Genomic DNA, 14104 nt, shown 5'->3' with positions numbered 1-14104 from the left:
CTCAGTTTTGTCTTTATTCCAGAAACCACTACTGCATCTACTTTTAGGAGTTGAAGAGTCAGCTTTGTCCCCTCAGGAAATACGAATTGCCACATAGGATAAAGTGAGTTGTCCATCATCAGTCCTGTCTCCAACAGCTGCCATATCCACACCATTCAGAGGGAGACGCAAGAAAACCTCACACAGGATACAATCAGGAGGCCATCAGAATATTCTGGATACGGAATTTCCTTTTACCGTACCTTCGTGGATACCAAAATCCATATTCCAAAACAGCAACTCCCTGGAACTGGGGAAGGGGAGGGGGGGGAAGGGAAATCTCCTGCAAGGATAGTTTTCTCTTCCTCAATTTCATACAGAATAGCATCAGGAGTATTTGTCAACATCTCCACCTGCTCTTGGGAATTTATGCAACAAGAGCTTTTCTTCTTAAATTTCTTCACCTGGAAATTATATAAATTCCTTGAGATTTTATTTCTTTGCTATTTCATACATTTATTGAGCTTAGTGCCGTGGGTTGGGTTCCCATCTCATTGATAACAGTCCACTTCAGATACACCTTATCCTTTTTTCAAGCTGCCTACGACAGAAACACAGATTTTAAAATATTTGTCCCTTGCTACCTTTGGTTTAGACTGGACCAGCTTGAAGTTCAGGGATTGACTAATTTAGTGCTACTTATGGATGAAGCACTTGCTCATCTCTTTAGGAAGCAGGAGATAAAGTCAGAGAAAAGATATCAGGGAAATTTTACCAGACACACACAAATCTATGCAAGATTCCCTACTGGCCAGTGAGGTGGGCACATCACAACACTTTCAAGTAAGCAAGTGATGATGTGGATTCTCCCATGTTCAGTGTAATCAATAAAGTTTAACATTTTCCAAGTCAGGAATTATTCTTGTAGATGTCTTGATTTTCCCCTGATGGAAGGTCTGCCACCTTACACACATCACTCCACATTCAGCATCTGTCACAGGCATTGTACCTTTTAAATGAGAGGTCTTTGAGGGAGAAAATTAAATATGCCTCAAATTCAGAGGAATTAATTAGTTTTCTGTCCACCCATGTCAAACCAGAACATCCATTTAATGTCAAGGATCACCAGGGAATTAATCCAAGTTAAATTTAAGGCAATTTGCTAGTAGTTAAAAATTCAGGAAGCTTTGAAACCCTGTGCTCTTGTGTTCCAATTTTACATGCTGTTTTGTGGCTTGTTGCTGGTTTAGGGGTTTTTTTTCCCCTTTTCCTGGTAATGATATTTATCTCCACTTAAAAAATCTTGTGGAAAGATTTCTTCAGAAAAGCTCTACCCTTCAAATTTCTAGTGGAAGCACAGCTAAGAAGGAATAAGCTGTGGAGCCTTCTTAGAAACAGACCTCAAAGACCAATGATGTATTTTTTGTTTTATCTCAGGTCTTTTTACTACACTGAAGGGTTTCAAAGTTGAGCACCTACTAGAGTTCTTTAGGGCTGGTCCTGCCATGGCAGCACATGGCCACAACACAGCTCTCCAGGAAGCCAGTGAACCATGAAAGCTCATCTGAAGGTTTTCCACAACATAAATTATACCATATCAGGCTTTCTTCATAAGCCAATGGATAGACTATACAGTAATTCAAGTTTATTGCTTTCCCAAAAACGACAACAAAAAAAATTGTCCCTAAACAAACCCTTGCATTTAACAGCAAAAAGAACACAGTGTGAACAGATTTAATAGCCACTGCCATTACATTTCTGTCAGGATACAGGCCTGCCTTTTATTTTTCACATCAAAGAAGCTGGTCTTAAATAAACCATTAATAATTTGCATAATTTTTAACCCTAGCTAGAATGAATCTAGTTCTACAAATAGAGCATCTATGAAAGTGCCTTATTTTGCACTATCAGTACAGTTACTTAAGCATGAAAGTATCACCTGATGACACAGCTGAGTTTAAATAGACACAAACCTCACTTCCCATTGGAAAGGTTTTAAGAAAAGTAACCAGCAATACTTACAAGGCCATACCTCTCAGCATAATCAGAATAAGTCTCTAGATCAAAATCTTAACACCAGTAAAATTAAGGGGTACAAATCTGTTGCATCTAAATCTCAGTCTATTACTTTAATTTTGACAAAAAGTCACAGTCAAGAAATGAAGTACACACAAAGTCCTCTACAGAGCAGTCCCCTGGGCAACAGTGGGGCCAAAAATAAACTTCCTTCACTCAGAAAGAAAACGGGAAAAGAAAAAAAAAAAAAAAAAGAGAGGCCTGGAGAGTTTTTGGGGGGGGGTTGCTGCTGTTAGGATTTAGTTGTTTGTTTACTTTTTCCTCTCTCAGAATATAAGTGAGCTGAAGATTTAAACTACATGACAGTTTGTCCATTACAATTTTCTAAATGTGTTTCTACCCTTAATACCAAGGACCCAAGTTACAGAGTACCAAAATACTCACTAGTGCACTCCTCCACCACACTGCTCCCTGGAGAAAACATGCCAACTGGAATTTAACCAAAAATGTGTTGTTTCTTCCCCCCTCTCCCTTCAGAGAAAAGTAAAAACAGATTAAGGAAGAACTCAAACTCACTCCAATGGTTTATTATGTAAAAAAACCAACAAACACACCCCACTTCTCTGCCTCCCCTGTGTCCTGTCCCTGTATCCACTCCCAAGACATTCCAACATTTTTTAAATTCCTCTGCAAAGGAGCTCTGTAAGGTGAGATTGGGCTTGAAATGCTTCCTTGCACAACAAGACACAGTGTGCATGGAAGTTTCACTTTTATCCAGTTAAAGACAACAGAAACACACGGGATTCCTCCTCTCCACATGTCCCATGCTGAAAAGAATGGGAACAAAACCCCTCAAGGTAACCTTAGCAACTGCAAAGGACAGTACCTACCACTTATTCTGGTAAATGAGAGGAAAAGAAGACTCAGGGTATTAATGGATGGTCACTGCCTGCAAAGACTCTGCTCGTGAGCTTTACAAGCACAAATCTCCACAAGTGCAGAGTTTTCTCGCAAGTGCGTTCGAGGAAGCACACAATTCTAGAGGACTTTTAATTTCTTGACACTAGATAACCCCAGATTATACTCGTATGTTCAGCTTTGTTCAAAATAGATGTAAGTAACATCTTATGAAAACGAACAGCTGCCAAAAAAGCAACTCCTCTGCCCTACTCCGATTCCCGAAACCCATCGCCCGTTGTTTAAGTTGGTCATTCCAACCACAACTCTGAATTCAAAGAGAAACAGGCAGATGTTTGTAAATAGACCAAAGCAGACCCTTGGGCCAGAGAGGTTACTCACAGCTCAGGGTTTCATGCAAACAACAGTTACCACTTTTCCCCAATGACCAGGGATGAGAACGTTTAATTACAGCCCAACAGTGCACGTTCAGCCCTATGGGTTAGGAGTCACAGGAAGAAAAAAAGAAAAAAAATAGTTTCATCATTCAGCTTGAGAAATACTACAGAGGTACAGAAAAGGCAAGAATTTGGGAAGCAAATGATTTTCAGTAAACTTAAAGGAAAATACTAATTCAATTTTTATTATGAAATTTGAACCAGCCCACTCAACTGTCACTGCACACGTATTATTTAATTAACATCAGCCTGATGAGGGTTCACTAAAATTTTTCCAACTTCAAGCCAACACTACCCCATCATCCAGAGCATTAAAACAACATTTCTCTTTAGAATCTCTGCATAGATATAATCCAGAAAGCCCAAAAGTAAAGTTCAAACAGCAGGATAAAACACTACACACTTCTAGTATTTCATTAAAGCACAGTCCAAACACGAACCACAAGCAAAATCTAACTACTCCAGTAGCACAGCTTAAAATAACAGGGAGCCATCATTAAACATTTCACTCTCTACTCCAAAACTCTAAACCAGAGCCTTTTGACAAAAGGCCTTTGACCTGTCAAACCATCCACCTGAAGTTACAGGGCCAACCTGTGCAGTAGCTGGCACCACAAAAATGCAACCAAAACACAGGATTTCTGCAGGTATCGAAGACAAATCCACTTATTAACCTTCATTGGCTCTGACAGAGCATGAAGAATTTCAAGAGAAAACCAGGACTGAAAATGAGATCAAAATGAAAACGGTTAACCTCTGTATTGTGGATGGAGGGAAATTAGAAACTTGGAAACTGTAAAGTTAAAAATATTAGGGGAAAAAAAAAAAAAGACCAGAGATGCATATTTTGCTATAGTTGTTCTTAAAAGTAAAAAGCAGTGGAGAGATATTTACTGATTTTGTTAGAGAAAACATATGAACCGTAACATTAAATAAATAAATAAAATCCAAAACAATTACTTCTTACCAGTAACAAACTGGGTTCCAGGTCTAGTGTTTCTCCTACAACAGCTGAGGACATCAACAGCCCCAGGGCAGCACAGGTAGTGCCCTGTTCCGTGACCTTCTGACAGCACTGGTGTGAACTCTTGTAGGAGAAAGACAGAACTATGACAAAAAGCAAAACCAGAGGAAATTATTAGCATTAAACAACAAGATTACTGAACAGTGAGGCATTTTGAGGTCCCTTCCCTCCAAACTCACAGTTATAACATCCCTATTTATGACTCCATGAACCCCAGAAAAGTTAACTCCAATCATATCAATACACTGTAGGTAATTAAAGCCTGGATACCATTTAGTAAGAATATAAGCAAGAGTTATTTCTTAAATGTATGGGAACAAAAAGTCTAATTTTAGCTACTAAAACTTCAAACAGATCTTGAACAACAGGGTTTCCTGTTTGGGAGCTTTTCAAAACATTCTCACTTTAATGACTCTTTAAAGAGACTCACCTTACCTGACCTATGAAATACTGAGGTTAAAAAGCTACACTACAGCTCCTGAAAGAAGTTAGCAATGGAATACTCGGGAGAATTTCCTCTTGTAATGTTCTACTGGTTGACACCATTCTGGGATAAGAGACCAAACCATCCCAAGATTTTTAAAATTCTGTGTAAAATACACGTACTTCAGTATATGTGAAAGGTACAGTCACAGAGAGACTTCTCAGATAAATCCTATTTACAGTTACAAGTTACAAGGAATAGGAATAGTTCATCTACACCAAGGCTTTTGTCCGTGAGGACACATCCACTAACATTATCATCTTGTACACCTATTTTTCTTATACAAAACAAACTTTATTTTCTTCAGAATAGCACATACCGGCAATATTTAACTTCCAACTTAAACTTCTGAGTATGTTTTATTTAAAGTTTTATGCTGATAGCCATGACAAAGACTTTTTTGATCTCTGCATTTCAAACATCTTCAATACACAGATTAGCTCTCTTAATGAAAATAAGCTATAAATCAATGCTGCTGATTTCAAAACTGACCTTCTGTAGTAACAGATTGTGAAAGAAAACATCAGAAGATAAAAATTAAGAACGCTTTTCCAACACAAACTAGCGTCATTATAGAAGGTGAAATAAAATATCTAATAAACAAATGAAGCAATAAGGAAAATCCAAGCATTCTTATGGCAAACAGAACCGAAAATCCTGAAAACAAATATGACCCAATTGAAGCAAACACCAGTGACTTTGTTCTCAATTTCTATTTCAGACAGCCAAGTCTTGCCTTTCTCTAATTCTGATTGCTTCTCCATAGCAATTGTTTTGGCCAGCTCTTCTTAGTCCTGTTATTTAGACAGTTAAGAAAAAATAAAGTGGGGCAGTGAGGGAGCCAGACCAACCCAGACACTTGGGAAATCACTCTGTTAGCAAAGGGTAACAGGAATACGTATTTTCACTTGGACTTAGGGCTGTTACTGTTAAAATTCTCATTTACACCTCTGTCCCAGGGCACAGGGGGAGCCAGAACAGACTGGCAAGAATGGCAAAGCTGAGCCTACACTACTCTGAACTGCTCTGCAGTTTTTCTCCTTGCTTTGAGCTCTGCACCTGTTTTCCTCTTCTGATCAAACAGATGAGAACCGAGTGACCACGATTAATGGAGGCACCTCTGCCACAGGGAAGGAGCAGAAGAACAGCCAGAGGTATTTCTTCCAACTTTTGCAGTTGGCTAAGATTTCTACATGACCCCTTGTTATGAATGTAAAGCCAAGCTTTATAAAGAACTGTCAGCCCCCACGACAACGTTATCTCCAGCTCCTCTTTCTCTTTCCCACACCACATGTCAAAAATATCTTTAAATGCTGAGAACTTACCGATATTTAAAAGTGTTTCCTGTTAGCAAAAATAAATGTCGTGATGTTTCACAGCTGGGCAGTGCATGTTTCAATGAAGAGAGGAGAATGGTCTCTGGTAACAAGCTCCAAAAGGTTCATCAGATGTCCTGTGTTTGGAAATGGAAAGAATAGGAGGCAAAAATTAGAATCCCAACTTTAACTCAATACAAAGCCCTTGAGTGTCACATAATTACGAGCAACAGTTAAAATAATTGCCCATTTACAACACTGTTTGCCATTTCAACAAGAAATATTCTGATGTATTTCTATAATGAAGCATACAGGGAAAATGATTTAGCCCTTGTGTTAACTTAAAGAGTTTAACACACCAATTTGAAGATTATTAACAACTTCTGACTATGCTTCCGGACAGAAGTGCTTTGAAAAAGTCAATCTTAAAAACTGGTACTTTATGTAACGATTTCAAACCATTTTAATATTGTCTCAGATGACATCAAAGTTTCAGTTAATGTTTCTGTGACCCCTGCCACCCACACTCTTGAAATGGGGTTAGTATTAATCTCACCTCATGGTTACAGTGATTCCCCTCCAAACCAAAATATTTGCCTAAGGTTACAGAAAAACCATGTGCCCACATACAAAAGTAAAAGATTTGAGTTTTATTCCCACCCAACTCTACTGAACTACAGTATTCAAAGGCCAGCATGACCTGCATGTTACAGAGCATCCACAAAGGTGGCAAGGAAAGCACTTTGCTCCTCTTACAAACATGTACAGGCTTCGAAAGAAGAAAATCCTCAAAGATGTAAATACCTAATAGAATGCAGAAGGAAGTTTTATTTTCCATGCCTGTAAAAGCTGTGCAGCCTGAAATACAATATTCCTATGGGTAACAACTTGCTAATATGCCAGGATGCACCTTTCCCACAGGGCACAGGTGTGTGCTCCTACTTCCAGCTGCTTGCTTGCAGTAATATTTTCACTGCACTTTGCATTCCCCTTATTCATTTCCCCATAACTTCCAACTCTGTCCACGTGCCTGACTGTCCATCCCCTCTCCATCACAGCACAACAACACTTGCTCAAATCATTCCCCTATTTTTGATGTCCATTCTCTCTCATCTCGTTGCACCAAGAGAAGGACAGATCCAACACTACCCACGCCACAGACTCTGCAGAACACAAAAGGAACATGGCACAGCTATCCAGGGCTTAAAAAGCAAGTGCTTTACAGGGAACCAGCTTTGAAAAGTCTGGTAAAATAAAAAAAAAAAAAAAAAGAATCTAGCTACAGATATATCTGCTACTCTAACAGTGAAAATTAAAAAACAACCTGAAAAAAAATCCCAGTGTCTGTGTCTCACATGACACTTACCTGTCCAAGTGCCATTAACTCCTAAGATCCTAAGTTTCTACTTTTAAGGTCACAAAAGAAATCTAACTAAAAGACTCTGCCCTTGTGCATCTATTACTCAAAAAGCAACATTAAAAGGACCTTAAAAAAAAAAAAAAAGAGGTTTAGAGAACTCTAAACTTATCACACTGGGAATTGCCCTGAAGAATGGTTTCCCCTAAACTTTCTCTTTGGTTTTTGGCTTTTTAATTAGGGGATCTTTGCCAAAGTTCCCAAACTCAGTACGTAAAAACAGAGGGAGCCAAAGGAGAAAGAATCATGAGGTGATTTTTAAAGAGAAGTAAAGCAGCAGGAGGAACTGAAAGATCACCTAAAAGACACAAAAGGAGTCACGAATAATCTAAGAGTAAAAAAAATCAACCAGTGCAAACCCAAAGATAACATACGAGGTGCTTTGAGAACAACCCACTCCTGTTCGTGTAATTTGTGGTACAAGCCCTCAGGGCCTTGGGTAAGGATCCTGTTTTACTTTTTAGCACAAATCTCATAATCCAGATTTGATCAACTACTATTAAAAAAGAAATAAAAAAAAAAGAAGTGGAGTGAAGCCAAGAAGGACGCAGTGGTAACAAGGAGGAAGTCAAAAAGCTGGTTTTATATTTAGCCACCACCTCATTCTCCAACACTATAGTGGCAGGATTGTTAGGAGCAACTGCACCCTGACTACTTCGTTCATTGGTACTTAAATTAGTTGGGTTTGGGTATTTTAAGTAACTGATGGCTAATACAGACCATTGATTCTTCTGTTTCAGGGCATGATCTGAGCAGTAGTCAGGAAGGTATTTCCTCTGATGCTGTATTAGCACAAAAGGTGCAAATTTTGTTTAACTCTTTCCTCAGAGAGAACAAGTCAACCGCCTGAAACATCAACTTTATGCAGAGCTCTTCTCTAGAAGTGAGAAATGCCAGGAAGCAAACTTACTTGGATGGAATAAGCAGTTTGTTCAACATACGATGGGGAAATAATCAGGAAAGATGACAGGGTATTTCAGTATACAGAGGTACAAACACATTCCTTAATATGCAAAACCCTACTCACTCAGATTCTAAGTAGGGTCCTTGGTCAAGGTAAGGTCCTGACACACACCAACATTCTCATTACCGGGTTTATTTTATTCCACACACAAGCTCGTAGATGTGTCTGTAGAGTATTTCTGATGCCTCAGTGCCTCCCTCCATTGCAGGAGACCCCAGCTCAGGTTTACAATAAAGCAAATGCAGGGCAACTTCCAGCATTTGCAGGATGTTTTTCTTCCCCAGCACATACACGAGCCAAGTGAGCAACAGGCCAGGATCACCACTGTGTGGGCTGGAACAGAAGTCAGCCACATCCCCAAAAAGCAAGGCAAAAAGGTGAGTTTCAGCTCTAACCTGAGCACTGCCAAGTGGGACACATTTCCATCTCATTAGAATGGCTGTCAAGGATCTCACCCTGCCTGCAGAGCACTCGGAAACTATTTCAAGCCAATGTCTCAACAGCAGTCTGATGTTTCCTAAATGTATGGGTATGAAAGAAAGTTAAAGCAACTGTTCAGAAAATAACTGCGCCACAGCTGACTTGGTAAGGGACGTCAAACCCCAACCATGGGCCTCTGGACTCCACTACATCCCAGAGGGAATCCAGTGAGGATTCACACTGGTTTGCCTTTATGAAGAATAAGCACTTCTAGCACAATTATGATTTTTCAACAATAAAATAGAACATGTTTTGGGAGAGCTGAGTAAACCCTGGCACCCCTGTTTCACAGGAGGTGAGACTGATAACAAGCAGTTCCACACCAGCATGTTCAATCAACAGCTACAGGATGGGGAATGAGTCCCAAGGGGAGAAGCCATTCCTCCAAACTGGGCATTCTAGTGCATCCAAATACACCAAGGCAGCACAAACCAGAAAACTATTGAACTGTTTAGGGAAGTTGAGATTCTCCCCTCCTGCATCTCAAGTGAAAGTCCCACACGAAGCGATACAGGCTTTTGTTTCTCATCCAGATCCAGAGGGAACTGAGAAAACCAACCACTGAAGGATGTATTTAAGGGGGCTGCAACACAAACATACAAAAAGTCCTCAGGAGGGAATAAGTGAAGTTTTGAAGCAACAAATTTTAACACTGGAGTCCTGACTGCCATTGTGCTTGACCAAATATCAGAAAACCTTTCACGGAGATGTTTTAGGCGTGGAGGGGGATCACAGGACTTCCCACAGACTGAATTCCTCCCTCTGCCTCTCAGCCGCAGTCAGTCCTCGTGCTCTCTCCTAACGTGACCCCTGGTATCTGCAGACAGCCCACGGCACGCTCCCTTTAACTATTAATACATTTTAAGTTTCAAATATCTCCCACAGAAAACACAGGTGAGCTCCACACTTCAGAATATTCGAGCCAGACATGAAATATAAACAGGGAATTAATCCTTCTGTGCGAAGCGTTAGAATTTTCCAGGGTAATGCTCACAGCCAGGAATGGACAGAAACCACTGGCTCCTGGGAATTATAAGGGACATGTGGGATAACCATTACAACTGCAGGTAGCTCTTCAAAGACTTAAACTAAGCCCTCTCTCTGCCCTTCTGTTTGCCCATTAAACTGAGCACACAGGACCATGGAAAACCCCTGTGAATGGTTTTTACCAATTTAGGGGGAGTCTGGAGAGCGTTACAGAGTTCTCTGGAGCAGCCAGTAAAACCGGCAAGAACACGAAGGGAAACATGTCCTGGGAAAGGTTGAGCTGTTTATGAAATAATTCCTGCCCTGAAAGCAGGCAGTGGCAGTTTGGATTGGGTGTCAGCCTGCTCTGAGCTGCTCTGGGAGGACAGGAAACTTTGCTTAGAAACTTCAAAAACACGGATCTAAAAAAAAAAAAAAAAAAAAATCCACACAAGTGGATAGCAAAGACGAAAAGAATTTGCTCAACCTCACAGCAACACAACACATCACCGGAGGAAACGCAGGCAAATAACAGACCTTCCAAACATGAGGCATTTTTCCTTTTGACAGAAAGGGCTGCTGGGGTAGAGGGGGGGTTGCTAAACTGGTTTCCCTCTAAGCACTTCCAGATATTGAAATTAAAAAAAAAAAAAAAAAAAAATCCTCTTGCGAGGAACATTTCCACTGTTGTACAACTGTCCCAGAAAACAAAGACCACGGGGAGAAAGTGGCCCATTTTCTCCAGCCTCCAAGAACCCCAAGTACAGGTCATGTTTTCAAAGGCTCAGTCCTACACACTCCAGAATGAAGCAGCATTTAAAGCCCATGAATAAACATCTTAACGCTAAGAGTTACTAGAATACCCCGGGTTTGGTACCACGCTGAAATTGACTCAGTTCCATCAGGGTGAACACACAGTCTATGAAAACAACCGCGAGAGAAGTTTCACTGTGAGTGAGTTTCCCCCTCCTGGACACGCTGCATCAAAACCAAAAGATTCGTTTTCTATTTCAGTTGCAGTTATCCCATGAACGTAGCAAACCACAGAATATTCTTCAGCAGTGTGTGTTTAGGAGCCCCCTGAAATCCTGTCCCCTGGTTCTCCCTCCAGCTCCTCTGCCCGTTCCCTCTCGGCTCCCAAAAAACACCTCAAAGCAGCAATTCCTCACCGCATGTTGAAAATATTGTGACTAATAATACACTCCACCCATTTTTTTCCATCACTGAGGATTTCAAAATATAAAACAAACAGCGAGAGAAGCTAGATGGAGTTTAGAAGGGGAAAGTGAAATTTTATTTTCAATTAAAAGGGGCTACAAAACCACACAATGTTCAAGGAAGGTATTGATTAAAGTGAAAGAGCTATCCAGTCACAGCAAGCTTCCTCCTCAAAATTGTGTTTTTCCCACTCTTCTTGGACAGCACTGCTTTTTCTTTGAATCCCCACAGGAAAATAAAAATAAAAAAAGAAAAAATACTCCCTGTCCCTTTTGAGAAAACACATTTAATGCATTAGTAGCAGGGCTGCTCTGTGCACACAGAGAACCCACACTTGTAATAAACACTCGATCGAGTCCATGAACTGAGACCTAGATCTGTATTACAGTGACTAAATGCTAAAAATGATACCAGTGATGCAATTAAAATGCACGCAAGAACTTTGGTACAGGTGTCTACAATACCACTGTTTGCTAAACACATCTCCTAATTAGCATGGCTTTAAACAATGCTGATAATAATCCGGTCCTGCAAGGCTTGCCAAATGAATCATTGGGATTGCAAAATAAAAAGCATGAGGAATTCATTAAAGAGCTGTTAAACTCTCCTTTGTTTATCTTTCCCCGGTCAGGTGTAAAAACAAATAAATACGGGTTTACGTCTCCGGATTCCATCCGAACGCTCCGCTTCACAATAACGCGCCGGGGAAGAACCTCCTCAGGAGGTACCAACATTTTTTTTCCCCTCCGTTTCAAAAGAGAAATCCTCCCACTATTACAGTCCTGAAAATCTGCTCCATTCTCTATTTGTCATCTGGGATTGAGTTATCAGACACTACTTGTATTACTTTGGGAACTGACACGTCTATTTACAGAGACACAAAGGCAATCCAGCAGCACAACCCCTGCTTTTCCCAGCACCTCTCCTTCTCCCCTCCGCCAAATTTTACCAGCACTTTTTTCTGGGGAGGGGAGAGGACACCTCACTAGTTTCCCAGCATGACAGAAAACATTTCCAGCCACTTTTGCACTTGTTACAGCCTTATAAAAAATAACCTATATCCCCCCAAAGGAACAGCATTATTTTTTTTCCAAGGTTTTTTTTTCGTTTGTTTGTTGGGGTTTTTTGTATTTCTTTTTTCTGAAGAGGGTCACTTCCCCCATTTCAGCCTGCAATTAAAATGGAGGCAAGGCCAGGCGATCTATGTCTGGCTTTAGGGGGAGACAATAACCCAAAACAGGCCTGGCTTAAAAAAAAAAAAAAAAAAAAAAAAAAAGAGCGGGGCGGGGGAGAAAGAGAAGGGTAGACAGGCAGAAAGAGAGAAATACAACATGCTTCACCAGTATTATTACCTCATCCCTTTTTCCAAGCAGTTTTGAACCACACTCCTGACAAACTCTTGGTCCAACTTGCACGGATGCTGGTTTTTAGGGGGCGGAAAGGGTTTTAATGCTGGAGCCGGGATTGAGGCTGGCTATCCGCAAGTGGAGCTGCTGTTAAAATGCCCCCTTGTCTCTTCTCCTCTCCCTTGAGCTGGGTGTTGACGCAGCAGAAATTACCAGCTGGAAAATTCCCCTTTTGGAGGTTACGGGGAGGGGGGGGGGGGGGGGGGGGGGGGGGAAGGGAGGGGGGGCGGGCGGAGGAGCGAGGGGAGGGGAGGGCCGGGGGAGGGGGGTTAAACCCGGCACTTACCAAGTTAAGCCATCCACCCACACCAAATAGGACACCGCGTCCCAAAGAAGGCTCCGTGCCCCCCTCGCCGGGGCAGGGCGCGACCGGGGAGGAGGAGGAGGAGGAGGGGGCGGGTGGGAATAACGGGGATGGAAACGGGGATAAGGATAAAAAAACGGGGATAACCAGTGGGGATAATAACGGGGATAACACCGGGGGCGGCGGTGCGGGAGCGGCGGGGGGGGCTCCCCGCCGCCCCTCCGTGTGTAGGGGTGTGGGGGCGGCCATGGCGACCCCCGCTCGCCCCGGGGGGCGGGGGGCGGCGCGCTTACCTGAGCCCCATGGAGGAGAGCGGGGTGTCGGAGCGGCCGGAGCGGTGGCTCCGTCGGTCACTCCGTGCCTCTCCTCCCGGGTGGGGAGGGGAAGGGGAAGGGGGGGAGAGGGGGGCGGAGGGCGGAGGAGGGGGGTGGTGTGGGGGGGGAGAACCCGGCGCAGGGGGGGGAAGAGTGGGGGGGGCGCCCGGGCGCGCTCACGACGCTCCCTCGGGCGCGCGGGGCGCGAGCCCGCGGCGGGAGGAGGGGGGAGAGAGCGGGGAGGGGGGGCGGAGCCACGCGGCGCGTGCCGGTGCTGTCCCCGCCCACTCCCGCCCGGCGGCGGGCGGTGATTGGGCGGTCGCGGGGCTCTAAGCCCCGCCCAGCAGCCACGCCCCCCTCCCCTTGCGCCGGGGGAGCGGGGGCGCCGCCGGCGGCGCTGCCACTGCCGGACACCGGAAGTGAGGGAGGGCGGGGGCGCGCGGCGCGCGGGGCACGCCGGGACGGCGCGGGGGCCGCGCTGAGGCGGGGGCGACGGGACTCCGGGAGCGCTCCCGCTGCCCCTTCCCATCTCTGCCCTCATCCCGCTCCCCATCCCGCCCCTGCCCCTGCCACGGCCCTTCTGCGGCTCCACGGGCGTCCCGTGCCGCCGGCAGGTGCGCCCAACCCCGGGAGAGCCGGCTGTGCCCCCCCCTCTTTCCCCCAGCGGGGCGCGTCCCCTCAGCCCCAACGGCGCGCGTGGGAGCGGGGCCGCCTCGGCACCTTGCAGGGGGGAAACCAAACCAAACCACTTTTCCCCTCTTTTACACGCTGAGGTGTGTTTCACACAACGCCGCCCCGAAATAAAATCATATAAAACAATACGAAATCAAGTGCTGCCCCTGCGGCGCTCGGAGCCTCCCC

General features: G+C 43.7%; 1 protein-coding gene across 7 annotated transcripts in view; it reads right to left on the bottom strand.

The window, feature by feature from the left end:
• Positions 1-13341, bottom strand: part of ZBTB46 (zinc finger and BTB domain containing 46) — a 53069-nt gene extending 39728 nt beyond the window's left edge. The window contains exons 1-4 of one of the 7 annotated variants that reach the window (XM_032704914.1): positions 13223-13341; positions 12572-12752; positions 6184-6311; positions 4318-4457 (exon numbers count right to left, since the gene is read on the bottom strand). In XM_032704914.1, coding sequence (XP_032560805.1) covers positions 4318-4371 — 54 coding nt within the window. In that variant the 5' untranslated portion in view covers positions 4372-4457; positions 6184-6311; positions 12572-12752; positions 13223-13341. Of the gene's footprint in view, positions 1-4317; positions 4458-4809; positions 4918-6183; positions 6312-12571; positions 12782-12911; positions 13196-13222 lie in introns of those variants that run through there. The other 6 variants (XM_032704915.1, XM_032704913.1, XM_032704919.1 and 3 more) reach the window with 6 other exon arrangements.
• Positions 13342-14104: the final 763 nt, after the last annotated feature.

Source organism: Chiroxiphia lanceolata, chromosome 17 (assembly GCF_009829145.1).
Source record: "Chiroxiphia lanceolata isolate bChiLan1 chromosome 17, bChiLan1.pri, whole genome shotgun sequence".
NCBI classification, from domain to species: Eukaryota; Metazoa; Chordata; class Aves; order Passeriformes; family Pipridae; genus Chiroxiphia; species Chiroxiphia lanceolata.
The sequence above is the reverse complement of the archived record's forward strand: the minus strand, read 5'-3'. Positions and strand labels throughout refer to the sequence as shown.